The following is a 16,143-nucleotide window of genomic DNA, read 5'->3' as shown; positions in this document are numbered from 1 at the left end:
GCTTTTCAAAAAAGGCCTCAAGACCTTTTTGTTTAAACAGGCTTTCTAATGCACAATGACTTATTGAGTGTTTTACTTTATTTTGTTGTTTTTACTTATTGTTTGTATCCACTGTAATGACTTTTTAGATGGGTTTTATCTATTTCTGGGGACTGTTTTTATTTTCCATGCTTGATAGTATCCTGAAATTTTAACTGTTTTTAACTAGCTGTGTACCTTATACCTGTCCCCTATACTCTGTAGCACTTTGAGATTACTTCTGTAATGTAAAGTGCATTATAAATAAAATGTATTATTATTATTATTATCTATCTGTCTGTCTGTCTGTCTGTCTGTCTGTCTGTCTGTCTGTCTGTCTGTCTACAGTGGGGCAAAAAAGTATTTAGTCAGCCACCAATTGTGCAAGTTCTCCCACTTAAAATGATGACAGAGGTCAGTAATTTACATCATAGGTACACTTCAACTGTGAGAGACAGATTGTGAAAAAAAATCCACGAATTCACATGGCAGGATTTTTAAAGAATTTTTTTGTAAACCAGAGTGGAAATTAAGTATTTGGTCACTTTAAACAAGGAAAATCTCTGGCTCTCACAGACCTGTAACGTCTTCTTTAAGAAGCTTTTCTGTCCTCCACTCATTACCTGTATTAATGGCACCTGTTTGAACTCATTATCTGTATAAAAGACACCTGTCCACAGCCTCAAACAGTCAGACTCCAAACTCCACTATGGCCAAGACCAAAGAGCTTTGGAAGGACACCAGGAAAAGAATTGTAGACCTGCACCAGACTGGGAAGAGTGAATCTACAATAGGCAAGCAGCTTGGTGTGAAAAAATCAACTGTGGGAGCAATTATCAGAAAATGGAAGACATACAAGACCACTGATAATCTCTCTTGATCTGGGGCTCCACGCAAGATCTCATTCCGTGGGGTCAAAATGATCATGAGAACGGTGAGCAAGAATCCCAGAACCACACAGGGGGACCTGGTGAATGACCTGCAGACAGCTGGGACCACAGTAACAAAGGTCATCATCAGTAACACACTACAATGGCAGGGAATCAAATCCTGCAGTGCCAGACGTGTTCCGCTGCTGAAGCCAGTGCATGTCCAGGCCCGTCTGAAGTTTGCCAGAGAGCACATGGATGATACAGCAGAGGATTAGGAGAATGTCATGTGGTCAGATGAAACCAAAGTAGAACTTTTTGGTATAAACTCAACTCATCGTGTTTGGAGGAAGAAGAATAGTGAGTTTCATCCCAAGAACACCATACCTACTGTGAAGCATGGGGGTGGGAACATCATGCTGTTGAGGGTCTGCCCTCATGAGAAAATTACTATGCAGCAATTTCTCCAAAAGACTTTGCAAAAAATGCCCTGGAGCGTGAATAAATAAGGCATACTAAAAATCAGCGCCAGCAACAACTTCATTTCCCATGATTCCCTGCAGCCGGAAGCAACGTGATGATGTCACCAAAGTGACGCCGAACCCCGCAACCTACACAGCTTCCTCCCGCCCGCTGGAAATCTATAAGAGCCAGAGCGCGGAGGAAAACTTTCTCTTTTGTCCCAGTTTCAACTGGCGTGAAGAGGAACTCGTTTTGCTACCGCACAGGACAGCGTGCGGAGGCCTGACGGCTGAAAAGCAACGGAAAACCATCAAATCTGCTCAACGCAAACACAAAGGGATGCCTTCGGGTTTGCTCATGCAAGATTTTCTTTTTTTTTACTTTCTTTCTCTCCCGTCTCTCTCTTATAGCCAAACAAGCGATCAACCGTGTGATCATTTCAAAGTAAAATACGGTTTCTCTTCCGTACCAAAACACGCCACGGACCATCTTAAGAGTAAGCCGTTTTGTTTTGTCATTGTTTAATATCTAAGTTTTATGCTGTGGCCAGGCTGACAAACTATTAGATATTTTCATTTGCCTTTGATTGATCTTTTGTTGTGTTCTTGATCTTTTCGAAGCGGTTTTGAAGTGTTTGGTAAAGTTACTGTGAAAGTTTTTTCACATTATGGTCTGTATTGGAGAAGATAAGCTAAAACACACACACACACACACACACACACACACATACTTGTTTTTAGCGTTGGTGGGGGACACACATTCCACAAGTGGTTTGATCCTTTCCAGCCAGACAAAGGAATCAGCCATGTTGGGTTTTCAGACTACCTCCATTTTGTTACCCCACCTATCAGATTATTATTTCACATTATCATTCCACTGTTTAATTACTTGTTATTCGTTTGATAAAATAAGTTGGTTGATGTTGATTGGCTAAACACTTTGGGAGGAGCTGAAGTGGTCATACTAGTTAATAAATGTTATTGCCAATTAAAATTTTGTCTCAGGTGATTTGTTCGTGTTGATATAAATTACAATTGCAGCTCGTTAAGGGTTTTACTGACTTCAGACAAATTGATAAGAGGCTTGGATTCATTTTCCCCCTGTTAGAAAGGGGTGGTGCCCCAACAATCGGTAAATATTTCCATATTTACGAATTTATTGATGAATCCAAAAAGTAAGTAAAGCTTATAAATTATTCGTTGGCTAATAATCACAACAATGCTTTGGGGCTGTTTTTCTGCTAAGGGGACAGGACGACTGATCCGTGTTAAGGACAGAATGAATGGGGCCATGTATCGTGAGATTCTGAGCCAAAACCTCCTTCCATCAGTGAGAGCTTTGAAGATGAAACGTGGCTGGGTCTTCCAACACGACAATGATCCCAAACACACCGCCCGGGCAACAAAGGAGTGGCATCGTAAGAAGCATTTGAAAGTCCTGGAGTGGCCTAGCCAGTCTCCAGACCTCAACCCCATAGAAAATCTGTGGAGGAAGTTGAAGGTCCGTGTTGCTCGGCGACAGCCCCAAAACATCACTGCTATCGAGAAGATCTGCATGGAGGAATGGGCCAAAATACCAGCTACTGTGTGTGCAAACCTGGTAAAGACCTATAGTAATCGTTTGACCTCTGTTATTGCCAACAAAGGTTATGTTACAAAGTATTGAGTTGAATTTTTGTTATTGACCAAATACTTATTTTCCACCCTGATTTACAAATAAATTCTTTAAAAAGCCTGCCATGTGAATTCATGGATTTTTTTTCACATCCTGTCTCTCACAGTTGAAGTGTACCTATGATGAAAATTACTGACCTCTGTCATCATTTTAAGTGGGAGAACTTGCACAATCGGTGGCTGACTAAATACTTTTTGCCTCACTCTATCTATCTATCTATCTATCTATCTATCTATCTATCTATCTATCTATCTGTCTGTCTGTCTGTCTGTCTGTCTGTCTGTCTGTCTGTCTGTCTGTCTGTCTGTCTGTCTGTCTGTCGTAATGGAATGAAAAGAAATGACTGTTCTATTTCGTCTAGTCTTAGCCCTTAAGCGAGCTGCTATTGGAAGGGTGATCTCAGCATCAGCCAATCATGAAGAGCTTAAATGTATGCCCACCACGTGGGCACCCCTTGTGGGTTATATAAGTGGAACGACCTCACTGTTCGCCTCCGTTTTCTCTTCACGCCAAGCTTAAGAGCTTCCTTTAAGAGCAATTATCCAAGAAAAATCTACTCACCGACCATGTCCAGCGACGCCAGGACCTGCCCAGCCTGCCAGACGGGCTCCATCTCCAGCGGCGACTTGCACGCCAAGTGTAAGGTCTGTCTCGGGGCTCACCACGCTGGCCTGGCCTTGACCCCCAGGCCTCGTGCCTGTTTTGTACTGCTCTGCCCATGGCTGAAAAGGTCCGCCAGGTCAATTACTTCACCCCCAGCACCGACGAGGAAATTCCGGTGGCTGGCACGTACTCGCTAGACAAGGCGTTACAGTTCTTCAACGTCGGCCAGGAGCCGGCTGGCTCCTACCGACTGGACGATGTCATCGACAGCGAGGAGTACGACGAAGCTGGCTGCCATAGCCCTTCTTCCCTCCTGTACAACACGGAGGTCGACCGCGAGGCTGGCTGCCATAGCCCTTCTTCCCTCCTGTACAACACGGAGGTCGACGAGCCTCGCGAGGAGCACGACGAAGCTGGCTGCCATAGCCCTTTTCCCTCCTGTACAACACGGAGGTCGACTGCGAGGCTGGCAGCCATAGCCCTTCTTCCCTCCTGTACAACACGGAGGTCGACCGCGAGGCTGGCTGCCATAGCCCTTCTTCCCTCCTGTACAACACGGAGGTCGACCGCGAGGCTGGCTGCCATAGCCCTTCTTCCCTCCTGTACAACATGGAGGTCGACGAGGCTGGCTGCCATAGCCCTTTTTCCCTCCTGTGCAACACGGAGGTCGACCACGAGGCTGGCTGCCATAGCCCTTCTTCCCTCCTGTACAACACGGAGGTCGACGAGCCTCGTGAGGAGCACGACGAGGCTGGCTGCCGTAGCCCCCTTTCCCTCCTGTACAACACGGAGGTCGACGAGCCTCGCTCAGCGGGTCTTTCTGCCCCAGTGGCTTCTCGCTCCTCTCTGCCAGCAGTTAGACCACTGCTCCAGGAGCTGCCCGCCATCATCTCCGCGGCTGCGGCCCGCAAGGGGCTAGCCGTTCCAGAACCGGCTCCGCCTGAGGCAGATAAATTGGCGGGAATTTTCGGGGCAACACAGACGCGCTGTCCAGAACCCGTCTGGCCACGCTTCCCCGCTGCCATGAGCTGCTGGTCCGCCGCCTTCTCCGAGCCTGCCGGGCTCAACGCGCCAATTTCCACATATGTGCCTATTACCAAGGTCGAGGGCTTCTCCGACCTGGGCTGGCCATCCGTTCCCCCACTGGAGCCGGACTTGGCCTCGCTGTGTGGCGTCAAGAACCACCTCGCTGGACCGCGAGCAGTTCCCGCTTCTAAACATGACCAGCTGCTGAGGCGGCTCGCCGATCGCGCACACTAGTGCGCCTTCCAGACCGGCGCTGCAGGAAATAATATCACCTTCTCGCCTTTGGCGTTTCCAAAATGGTGGAGGAGCTTGACGCTCCTGTCGAGTCAGAAACCATCATTACTAAAACTGCTGATGCCATCCTCAATCTGTGCGCTGCTGTACTCACCGGTTCTGCTTGCATTGCTGCCTGGCAGACCCTTATCCAGCAGGCTTTGTGGCTCAAGGCCCTGCCCTCCATTCCTGAACACCTGCACAGGGAGCTGCTGGAAGTCCCCATCACCTCTGACGTTCTGTTTGGTCCCCATCTTACGAGCGTCATCGAGAGGGGTCAGACGGCGGCTGAACTTTCAGCCACGTGCGAGACCTGGTCCGCTCTCGGTCAGCCTCGCACTCCGGCCGTTCCCCCAGAGGATGGGACGAACAGCGCGGAAACTCCAGGCGCCCAGCTGCACGGCCTCCCGCTGAGGCGGGACCAGGGAGTTGGCGGCCAACGGTTCCGAATGAGCCAGCAGACACAGCCTTGGCAGTCACAGGAACCTCACCGAAGACAACAACGAAAACGACTCGTTGGGGGGAATGTGTGTGCTTATGACTGTAATGTTAACTCTGAATGATTTTGGTTTTGAAATAAAACCCAAAAAACGTCACATCGAGAGCACAGTCCTACAGTCCTCTGCAGAACCCTCTGCCGAATCCTCACACATGATGTTCCCCGCACCAAGCACTGCAGCACATCTGCATGTTCACACAGTCGGACTCGGTCATGTTACACGGCTTGCTGTAAGGGTGCGCTCCATTTGCGCACCGGCCCCAGCCTACGGCCGGGCCCGACTCATCCCGCTTCCCCCACAACGTTGGGTGGGACGGGATGTCATGGCGCTGTCGCAACCACGCACAAAGCGCACACGTTGCGCGGCTCCGTCCGCTGGCACTTTGTCGTTCCCGTGCACGGGCCCGGCTCCCACTCGTCCTTCATCCTTGGACTCCACGCTCTGCGGTGCGGATCAGCCTCTTCCAGCTGTTTCACACTCGCCCTTTCTAGAACAGCCCTCCATGGGTCGCTCCCAGTTCTCTGGTACGAGCGACGGCGGTAAGGGCGCGAACCCAATCTTCATGTGACCTCGAGCACACGTCCGCTGTCGGAACGCGTGCACGATTGCCTCCCTTTCGGCTACTCGCTAGCCCAGCGCACTTTCGCCAAATGTCTGGAGACCGCGCTGCAGCCACTGCGCACGGCGGGAACGAGGGTTTTATTTTACCAGGACGATCTGCTCTGATGCGCCTGGTCCGAGGACGAGGCATCAGAGCAAACCAGGAAATCAACAGAGCATCTGTCAACCCTGAGGTTTTCTATAAACTGGGGGAAGAACTCCATCCTTCCATCCCAGTTGATTGTGTTTCTCGGGGTGGAGCTGAACGCCTCCCTAATGAGAGCACGTTTGTCACCGGTGAGAGCGGCAGATCTCACCACGGTGATCTCCCGCGTGCAACCCCGCAAGATCGTGAGAGCCCTGTTAGTCATGAGACTTCTGGGCATGATGGCTGCAGCCCACTCGGTGGTGCTGCTAGGGTTGTTGCACTCGAGACGCCTGCAACGCTGGTACATCCGCCTCCGGGTACACCCGATATGTCAGAAGAGACGTATGTTGAGGGTTCCCCCCTCAGTGGGTGGGGACCTCGCTCACTGGGGGAATCCCTGCATCCTCTCACACGGGTCCCCATCGGAATTCCTACGTCACACGTATCTGTGTTTACAGATGCGTCACTGTCTGGGGTGGGAGGCACGTGCTCGTCCCATACGGCGGCAGATCGCTGGCCCTCCCACAAGCACGAGCACATAAATGTGTTGGCTGAGGAATGCGTTCAGACACTTCGCTGCCATTCTCGATGGCCGTCATGTCGAAGTTCACACAGACAGCCAGGTGGCGGCAGCCTACATAAATCGCCAAGGGGGAGTTCGATCCCTCCCACTATTGCGCGTAGCCACAGGTTTACTGTGTTGGGCACATGTCCACCTGCTGTGCCACCTACATTCCGGGGATCCTGAATGTAGCGGCAGACATCCTGTCGAGAGGGGGTCCCCGCGACTCCGACTGGCATCTGCATTCCGCACTGATATCACAGATCTGGATATAAGGTTCGGGGAACCGTCTGCGGATCTGTTCACGGCTCGCGAAAACGCTCAGTGTCGCCTGTGGTTTTCCCTGAGTCCCCGGGACCAACCCCCGCTCGGGGCGGACGCCTTCTCACACCAGCCCTGGCCTCGAACGCTCCTTTATGCGTTTCCACCAGTCCCTCTGATTCCCCGTCTCCTGGACCGAGTTCGGTCAGAACAGCTCTCTGTAATTCTGGTGGCTCCCAGACGCTTGTCCGCGTCATGGTTTCCGGACCTGCAAGTGCTAGTGTCTGGCTCCCCGTGGAGACTCCCGCAAAGGGAGGACGCCCCTCCCCAGGCGGATGGGATAATCAAACATCCTCCAGAAATAGGCCATCGGCTGTGGGTCTGGCCGCTGAGCGGTCACACTTAGGGGTTTCTGGGCTGCCGCATGATGTGGTCACCACGATTCAGAGTGCGCGGGCGCCTTCTACCATCACATCTTATGCTGCTAAATGGGCAGCTTTCCAGAAATGGTGCACAGAGCAGAATGTTCAAGCACTCTCCTGCCAGCTGGCGGATGTCCTATCGTTTCTACAGCTACGGACGGACAGGGGCCTCGCATTCAGCACCATTAAAACATATGCTGCAGCTATCTCATCCTGTCACCAGGATTTTGGTGATGGGTCTGTTTTCAGTCATCCCCTCACAAAACGTTTTCTAAAAGGTGTCAGAAGGAACAGGCCTGTGTCCCGCCCGCTAGTTCCCCAGTGGGACCTAACGGTGGTTCTGCGTGGCTTATTTGAAGCCCCATTTGAACCCTTGGACCAGGTCTCACTCAAGTTCCTGTCACTTACAACTGCCTTGCTGCTGGCACTGGCATCAGTCAAGAGAGTGAGCGACCTAACTAACCGCCCTCTCAGTGGCTCCCGCATGCCTCAGGATCCGGGAAGATGGCGGGTCTGCTGTTTTATGCCCCAGCCTTTGTGCTCCAAAACATTAATGCTTCCTTCAAATCCAGGTCAATTTCATTGGCTGGACTTTTTCCTCCTCCCCATAATTCTGATGAGGAGGCGACTTCCCATCTTCTCCGCCCGGTGCGCGCGCTCGCACGATATGTGTCACGCACTTCAGGGATTCGCCGCTCACAAAGCATGTTTGTGCACTACAGGGAGTCTTCCCTTGGGCACGCGCTGTTGGCCCAGCGCCTTTGACTTTGGCTATGTGACGCCATTTCGCTTACACATCAGCAGAGCGGGATCCCCCCTGAGACACTCAGGGCTCACTCAGCCAGAGGGATTTCCTCTTCTGTGGCGCCCCACAGTGGTGTGTCAATGGAAGTCATTTGTCAGGCTGCTTCATGGGCTTCACCCTGTTCCTTTACTCGTTATTATTTACGAGATGTGTCTTCAGGATCCATCACTCGTTCAGTGCTTGGACCTCAGCAGGCTGAGTGAAAGCATTATGGCACCTCATCAACCCTGCTTGAATGAATTTCATCCTCTTGTGGATGATATTTTTTAGTGAGGGCCTCACTCTTATCTCTGGCTGCCTCAGCCTTTTAAGCCCTGGGCTGAGGCTGAGCGACCCTCACTAAAAGGAGACTTGTTGGGTGTGTTCATTGGTTGAGCTAACCAGTGTGGCGTAAACCCATCCAGCTGCGCATTATTCCAATAGCAGCTCGCTTAAGGGCTAAGACTAGACGAAATAAAACGTTGGTTACGTATTTTAACCCCAGATTCTATGAGTCTAGTCGCAGCCCTTAAGCCACTGGCCCCACTGGTTCTGTTAGGACTAAGAGCCATCGGAGGCGAACAGTGGGGTCGTTCCACTTATATAACCCACAAGGGGTGCCCACGTGGTGGGCGTACATTTAAGCTCTTCATGATTGGCTGATGCTGAGATCACCCTTCCAATAGCAGCTCGCTTAAGGGCTGTGACTAGGCTCATAGAATCTGGGGTTACAATACGTAACCAACGTTTTCCATCTAAAAGTCATTTCCCCCTCTCCTCAGCAAGAACTCGTCTGCATGAGATATTGTTCAAGGTCACGCATTTGCTCCTAAACTGTTTTCCTTTCCAGCCCAAGAGAAGAATGAAGACAAAGGACTCTTCCTTTTTAACAAATCAAAGAACTCTATTTTTAATAATCTAATCAAACAAAGTGTTAGTCAGTAATAAAATGTGAACCAATTTGTGAAATGAAAATATTAATTACGTTATTATAATCCTATAGAATATAATAAGTAATATAACTTTAAATGTTTCCACTAGGACTGATCTCACGTAGCGTTAAGACATGACATGTGGCTTTCACTGATCCAATCAGAATCTTCGACCATAAACCAAAACATCCGAAGTATAAAACTATGCCCACGTCATCTTTAACGCCAGTTCAAAGCGTTCTAGAGAAGTTGACGGAGTGGCCAATCCGTAACTTTCCTCTTCAGCCAAAAGAACCAATGACAAGCTGGATAAAATCTGTTGCATTTTACCAACCAAGCAACGGTTTCTTTTAGAATAAAAGCTGAATTCACTGACCCTCCACGGGTCCATCTGACGCTGTCAACCAACGGTCGCTTTTTACCTGGAGACAATCCAAAGACTGTCGTATTGCTGACGCTGTTTCATCGGCTCCGGTACCGAAAGGGGGGTTGGAGGACCTGGTATTCTGGATCTGTACGGAGGTCTCATTCTAAGGGTATGTGTGGAGCGACAACATGGCATCTTATGTGTTTATGAAACTCCAATCATAGCTTAGCGTGAAGACATCACCTTCACTCCCATCAGATCTAATCGTTTCTTCGGCTTTGCTGGTTCTGAGCAACATTCCACACTACACCATTCTCCGTCTCATTCACCTTAGTTACACCACACATTTAGTGTTAGGGTTAGTCTAGTTTTAATTTGTTTAGTAATAAATCTTTAAACCTTTAAAACTTGACTCTCTCTTCTGTTGTCTCTCAATCAATACAAGGTGTTACATAATCCCTGCAATAAAAAGTTCCAATCTTCTGATTAAAAGTACCCAAAGATCCATAAGATTGATTCCATATTTCCTATGGAATCTCATGTCTCATGGTTCATTAAATAACATGTAAATTAAACCCTTTACAATAAGTTTTTCTATCTATCTATCTATCTATCTATCTATCTATCTATCTATCTGTCTATATCTGACATTGAACACATTGAGCACTGACAGATCTATATAATATAATTATAGGCCATGTGTACTGTAGCTTACAATAAATGTGTTATCTATGAAAGATTAAATGCTTTGTGGAGTGAAATAACGGGCTTTTCTGGGCCAAACATATTCTTGTGTACAAGTGGTTAATTGATTGTTGTTCAGGCTCTATTACAAGGGTGGGGAACCCTGGTCCATCGAGGGCCACTATACAGCATATTTTAGCTTCAACCCTGCTTCAACACACCTGATTTCAATCAGCAGGTGATTAACAGGCTTCTGCAGAGCCTGATGAGCTGCTGCACAGGTGAATCAAACACTTGGAGCAGAGACATGCAGGATACCGGCCCTCGAGGACCAGGGTTCCCCACGCCTGCTCTATTAACATGTGGAGTTTGGTGTTTATTTACATAATACCAGAACATAATATTTTGGTTATCAATGCAGAATAACTAGTCCCCTTGATTTACTTCTTTAAAAGCCACATATTGATTTGAGCTGATTGGTATGTGCGTTAATCAGCAACAAACGGTTTACTTTCAGTTAAACCATTATGAATGGCTTATTTTGATGAAACTCTTAATTTATGGCCTGTTAATATTAGAATTACAGCATTGGTAGTAAGCACCTAATACTAGCTTAATAATGACTAGTTCAGACTTAGTAGTCCACTAATATGCATATTAACTGGCAGCTAATTAGTTGTTAATTTGTGTTCCGTAAACTTAAGTGTTACCGTCAAAGGCACAAATAAGACTCAGAAATAAATAAGGCTGGTTGGCACCAGACGTCACCAGCAGGTGGCAGCAGAACACTGTCACTGTAGAACAATAGTTTTTCTATTCTTATGTGGTTTTCAAGTGAAACTAGCACGACAGCCAGGCTGAGACATGCACTCCATTTTATTGTTTAAAACTAATTCGTAGAATATGTTAGATTTAATTTATTTGTTGATGTGCGTGCGGGTGTACAGGAAGATTACCGACAAACGGTGCATGTCGCAATCCTTTCAGAGTGGGATGGACTTCATTCAAGAGTTTGGTTTTCTAAAGTACGTGGACACTAGGATAAAGTCTCCCAGTTTGCTGCCTAAAGCCTGATTCATACTTCTCCATCAGCTCCGCATGGAGACGCAAACACATTGAGCATTGAAAGATGTTTTGCTCTCTCACTTCTCCGTCACCAGGGGAAAGTTGCAAAGCAAATACCTGCCAGGCCAACAGAGGGCGTAGCACCACCATTACACTCATGTGTCCAGTCCATGATAGTGTATTTACTTCTGTGTTTACATATATCAGAGGCTTTATAACAGGGACACACCCGTTAGCTGAACATAAAGGGGGAAAGTGGGTCGTGCAGTTAGACCACAATCCAAGCAGATAGGGGGACAGTTCAGTAAGAGCAAAGTTCATGTTTTCTAATGTGTAAGCCAGAGTCCAACATTGTGGATGGATCTGAAGCAACAAGAAGCAACACAGGATTTAATCTGCTCTAGCTAGAACCAAAGACTCCTGATCCATGGTGGATCTAGAACATGGTGTAGGTCTAGGCTCAATAAAGTTTGTGAAAATCCTCTTAGATGGAGTCAACACAAACTCCACAAAACACTTTTAAACCATTTATTGTCGTTATTTCTTCTAAGAAGACAAAGAAACATTTAGAAGTGAAAAAAAAGTCCATTAAATAAATATATTTTGAAGGCTAATCTGGAAAAATACAATTAAAATACTGTAGAGAACTGATATCAGGAGAGTTTAGGGTGGATTTTAAGGACATTACAGTAAGGGGCAACTGGGGGGGGGGGGGGGGGTCAGTCTCCCTCCTTTCCCTCTGTAGATCCGTCCTTGACTCGTTATTATATGGATCCTTCTTTGAAGTGAAAACAGGAGTAATAATTGACTTGAAAAGTTCGAGAGAGAGAGAGAGAGAGAGAGAGAGAGAGAGAGAGAGAGAGAGTTTCTTCAGCCACGCAGCAGACAGACAGGACCATATAGTGGACGCTGCTCCTCTCCTGTCTCCTCCTCCATCATCAGAACCACACGAGACCACCCCAACCCACCTGAGGAATAATGTCTCTGAGCAACACCACGGACACAGGTGAGGGGGGGTACGCCTGTGTGCGCTTCTACGTCTCCACCATCTCCTTCTCAGTACTGCTTTTCTTCAACCTCATCATCAACTGGACCATCGTTCGGGAGAAGAAGCTGCGTCGACACGCGCGCTTCGTGCTGGTCTTCCACCTGCTGGTGTCCGCGCTGGTCCACCTGGGCATGAGCAGCATCTTCAACTACCAGATCCACCTGAGCGCGCGGCCGAGCCGCTCGGCGTGCATGGCCATGATCACGGTGCTGATCAGCAGCGCCTCCAACATCATGCTGACGCTCACCGCCATGGCTCTGGACCGCTTCTGCGCCGTGTGCCATCCCATGCGCTACACGTCCACCTGCACGGCGGGGTTCTGGCCCTGGCTGCTGGGGGTGTTCACCTGGATGGTGGCACTGCTCATCCCCCTCAGCCTGATCTTCCAGCCGGACCATGAGTACAACAATAAGTGCAGCCGGGACCAGCTGAAGAAGGGCGAGCTGCAGAAGATGCTCTTCATCGGGGTGTGCACGCTCCTCATCCTCTACACCTACGTGAGGATTCTAGTGGAGAGTCGGAGGCTCGGTGTCCTCAACCGGCGGAACCGAGCCGGTTGCAGGACCATCGCCCTCCACGGAACCCAGCTGGCCGTTTACATCTTGCCGAACTTTGTGAGCTACCCGTTGACGATCCTGTTTAATACGAAGTCCATTCAGAAGGAAACCAAAGAGCTGGCGGCGGTGGTGATTTTCGCCGCCTTCAGCGTGGCGCAGTGCATTGCGCCAGTTGTGTACGGCCTGCGCAAGGACGAGCTTCTGGAGCAGCTGAACCACAGATTCCCCTGCTGTTCCCGGTATCTAAAGTCGGTCCTCGGGTGGACTGTAAGAGCCAGCTGGTCTCACATACCACCTAGCAGCAGGTATGTCCTGATCCGTGGCCAGGTGTCTTTTATTTGAGCTTAAAAATAAAACGGACTCAAAAGTGACCAACTTAAATAATATTTACAGAAGGTATACAGGACATGATGTCTTTATGAAAAAGGAAAAATCCACCAAATAACAGTTTGTACCGTGGTTCCCAAAGTTTGGGGTTGTGACCCCATCGTGGTTCATGGAAATGCCAATCAGGGGTCGGGATGATTTCCAGAAGTCTAGTAAAACTCAAAATGCATTGTCAATAGAATACTTTCACAATGATCGACAAAAACGCTAATAAATAAAAGCAGCAGCAGGAGCACAATACCACATGATGACATGGTAGAACAGAGAAATGTTATCAAGCAGATCACGCTGAGGCGTTGCAGTAGCAGAGATGCTGGTCTCCAGTTTAAAGCATTTATTCATGCTTACACGCACAAAGACAGCATAGTCAGAACTGGGACGCTGTATCAGAGGGAGAGTGCATCTCGACCTGGGACCAAAGTAGGATTTGTCCTACTTAGTGAAGATGTGTCGTATTTCTGCAAGACGGAAACTTCTTTATTTATCTTTAGAGCCACGCTGTTGCAATATTTGTGATTCTTATTAATCTTATGGACTAAACTAAAAATGCTAATAAATGTTAAGTTCTAGCTATTGCTTTTCATCCATCCATCCACTGTCTGAACCCGCTTTGTCCACGTAGGGTCGCGGGGGGACTGGTGCCTATCTCCAGTGGTCAATGGGCAATCAGGCGGGGTACACCCTGGAAAGAGAGCCAGTCCATCGCAGAGATATTGCTTTTACTTTAGTGAAATAAAGCTTGCTCCTAGATTAGTGGTCCGTTAGGCGCTGATAGCATTGGCTCATCCCTTGAGTTACGTGTCCAAACAAAGAAATATAGTCCCTTGATAATGTCCAGGGAACTTGGCCAGATCTATTTATGCGGACTGGTTTAACAGGTTTATCTTTGACCAGATTCGGTTACAGCTGGTAACCGCTGCCTCTGACATTGGTCAAGTTCTGAACCGAAAACGAGTGAAAAGCAGTCCAAAGATCTACGGCTTGAGGAAGTGTTGTTTATGGCCACCATAAAACATACCCAATATGTTGGGCTGCTTGGCAACGAAAAGTATATTAAAAAGGACGAGTCACCGTAAAGAAACATACCATCTTAATATTAATAGGTATCAATTACTGACCTGAGCATCGTAACTGACATCCACTTTCAACAACCTACTATTTAGCTTTCTGTGGTGACTCAAAAATAATAAAGTTTATCACACATTTGTTTGATATAAATCAGTAATAGTAGGGTAGGACATTTCTGTAAAACATAAAAAAGGTTCTCAAATGATTTCATCTCCTTTTGGGGTAATGTCTGTAATATTTAAAAGTATTTTCAATTTTCAGTCAAAGTAGGTTGAATCAGGGACAAATTATATTGGTCCCCATGCTGCAGGACTTTTCCTGTAATAAGTCTGTTATTGTTTGGAATTATAAGACTATTTTCATTTTTTTATTATTATTTCTGATTATGCAAGATGATAATCGGTCACTCTGCGTTTTTCATACAGGCTAGTCTCCTATACTTACCTCTATTAGCTTCTGGTACGTCATCCTGCCACCCAAAGGTTGAATATGGAGCAATTTAATTAAAAGCTACATTTATTTGAAAGATTTTACCTCCACGGGGCATTTAGAGGTGTGCACAAAGAAGGTAAAAAGCTGTATAGGGAGGCTAAGTCACAGCCACCTACTTCGAAAGAACAAAAAAATGAATGCAAGTCAACGAGGCTAAAAACACCATTTTCTAATTCGCTTGATTAAGTCCAGGACTACAAATGTGCTTCATGAAAGTGACGTCATCGAACCAGACATGAAGGGAACATGGCTGTCAGTTCAGCAAACTTAAAACCCTTCCTTCAGGAGGAAAAGCCCACCATAAATCTGGCCGTGTGGTGAGTAGCAGCTCCGCTAGAGGAGAGGCGATTCTGTGGTGACGTCACATATACGACGTGTCGATTTCTAGTGTGTAGTCATGCTAATTACAAACCTTTACAGGCTGATAAATCTCAAAGTACGTGACAGGCGTGGTCAAAACACACTTCATTAGTTTTCCTTTAAATTGCAGTACAACGTGTGTGTTCCAGGGCGTAAGGCAAAACGGATTAGAAAATAGCGTTTCAAGTCCCGTTGACTTGCTTTAATTTTTTTTTTTCTTCCTGGGACCCATGAGTCGACTGGAAAGGGAGGAGATTTGGACTCCCTGTTTCCTTGTAATTTAAAGAAAAAAGCTCTTACCAAGCTTAGAAAATACAATTATGTATTTTTTTTACACTGGTAATGGGATTATTTTATATACATCCAATGGACTGGAGGGTACAATTAATTATAAAAGTTCTTCTACATAAAAACTTTTTGGTTCCAGTTCAGACTTGTTACAAGTCAAGTTCACATTTTGCAAACACGGTTAAAAACAAGGTTCCTCTTATTCATTTTTGAGTTACTTTCAGTTTAGTATCACGTGGGAACAAACGTTTTAAGAGGTTTTCAACAGGGAAATTCCTCTCCAAATGGCAGCATTTAGTAAACGTCAGGTCACATGATGAAGGGAGCCAGTGCACACGGGTCGGAAACTCACCTTTAATCTTATTTAAGCAATGCGAAGCAAAATGAACGAATGAAATTGGCGAAGTGACCACATCTCAGATGACTGGAATGTGTCAAACATCCTTCCTTACTGCTACGACTACAGCTCTTACCTAAAAACACTTTAGGGTGCTTTGACCACAAGAGAGCACGATGCACAGTAGCTCACTACTTTGTTTTCTTTTGGGTTTCCGCCCCAGGGACCGCTCGCTGACGGCACAGACCATCCTTTCGTTAGAGACCCCACTTGGAGACAAGGAGGAGGAAGAAACCGGGCCCTTGTCAGTCTCCCCATTCTCACAGTCGTCTCAAGGAAGTAAGGACAAAACCTGA

General features: G+C 47.3%; 1 protein-coding gene across 1 annotated transcript; it reads left to right on the top strand.

Annotated features, from left to right (window-relative positions):
• The first annotated feature begins 11,982 nt into the window (after window positions 1-11,982).
• zgc:194312 (odorant receptor 131-2) lies at window positions 11,983-16,143 on the top strand. The gene is made up of 2 exons (XM_015940675.3): window positions 11,983-13,160; window positions 16,011-16,143. Exons 1-2 carry the CDS (start codon window positions 12,229-12,231, stop codon window positions 16,141-16,143), a joined length of 1,065 nt encoding a protein of 354 aa, XP_015796161.1. The 5' UTR covers window positions 11,983-12,228.

This window comes from Nothobranchius furzeri, chromosome 2, assembly GCF_043380555.1.
Source record: "Nothobranchius furzeri strain GRZ-AD chromosome 2, NfurGRZ-RIMD1, whole genome shotgun sequence".
Taxonomy (NCBI): domain Eukaryota; kingdom Metazoa; phylum Chordata; class Actinopteri; order Cyprinodontiformes; family Nothobranchiidae; genus Nothobranchius; species Nothobranchius furzeri.
The sequence above is the reverse complement of the archived record's forward strand: the minus strand, read 5'-3'. Positions and strand labels throughout refer to the sequence as shown.

Coding starts and splice junctions, on each gene's coding strand:
- zgc:194312 (XM_015940675.3), top strand. CDS start 12,229: ATGTCTCTGAGCAACACCACGGACACAGGTGAGGGGGGGTACGCCTGT. Junction 13,161..16,010: donor CACATACCACCTAGCAGCAG/GTATGTCCTGAT, acceptor TTTCCGCCCCAG/GGACCGCTCGCTGACGGCAC.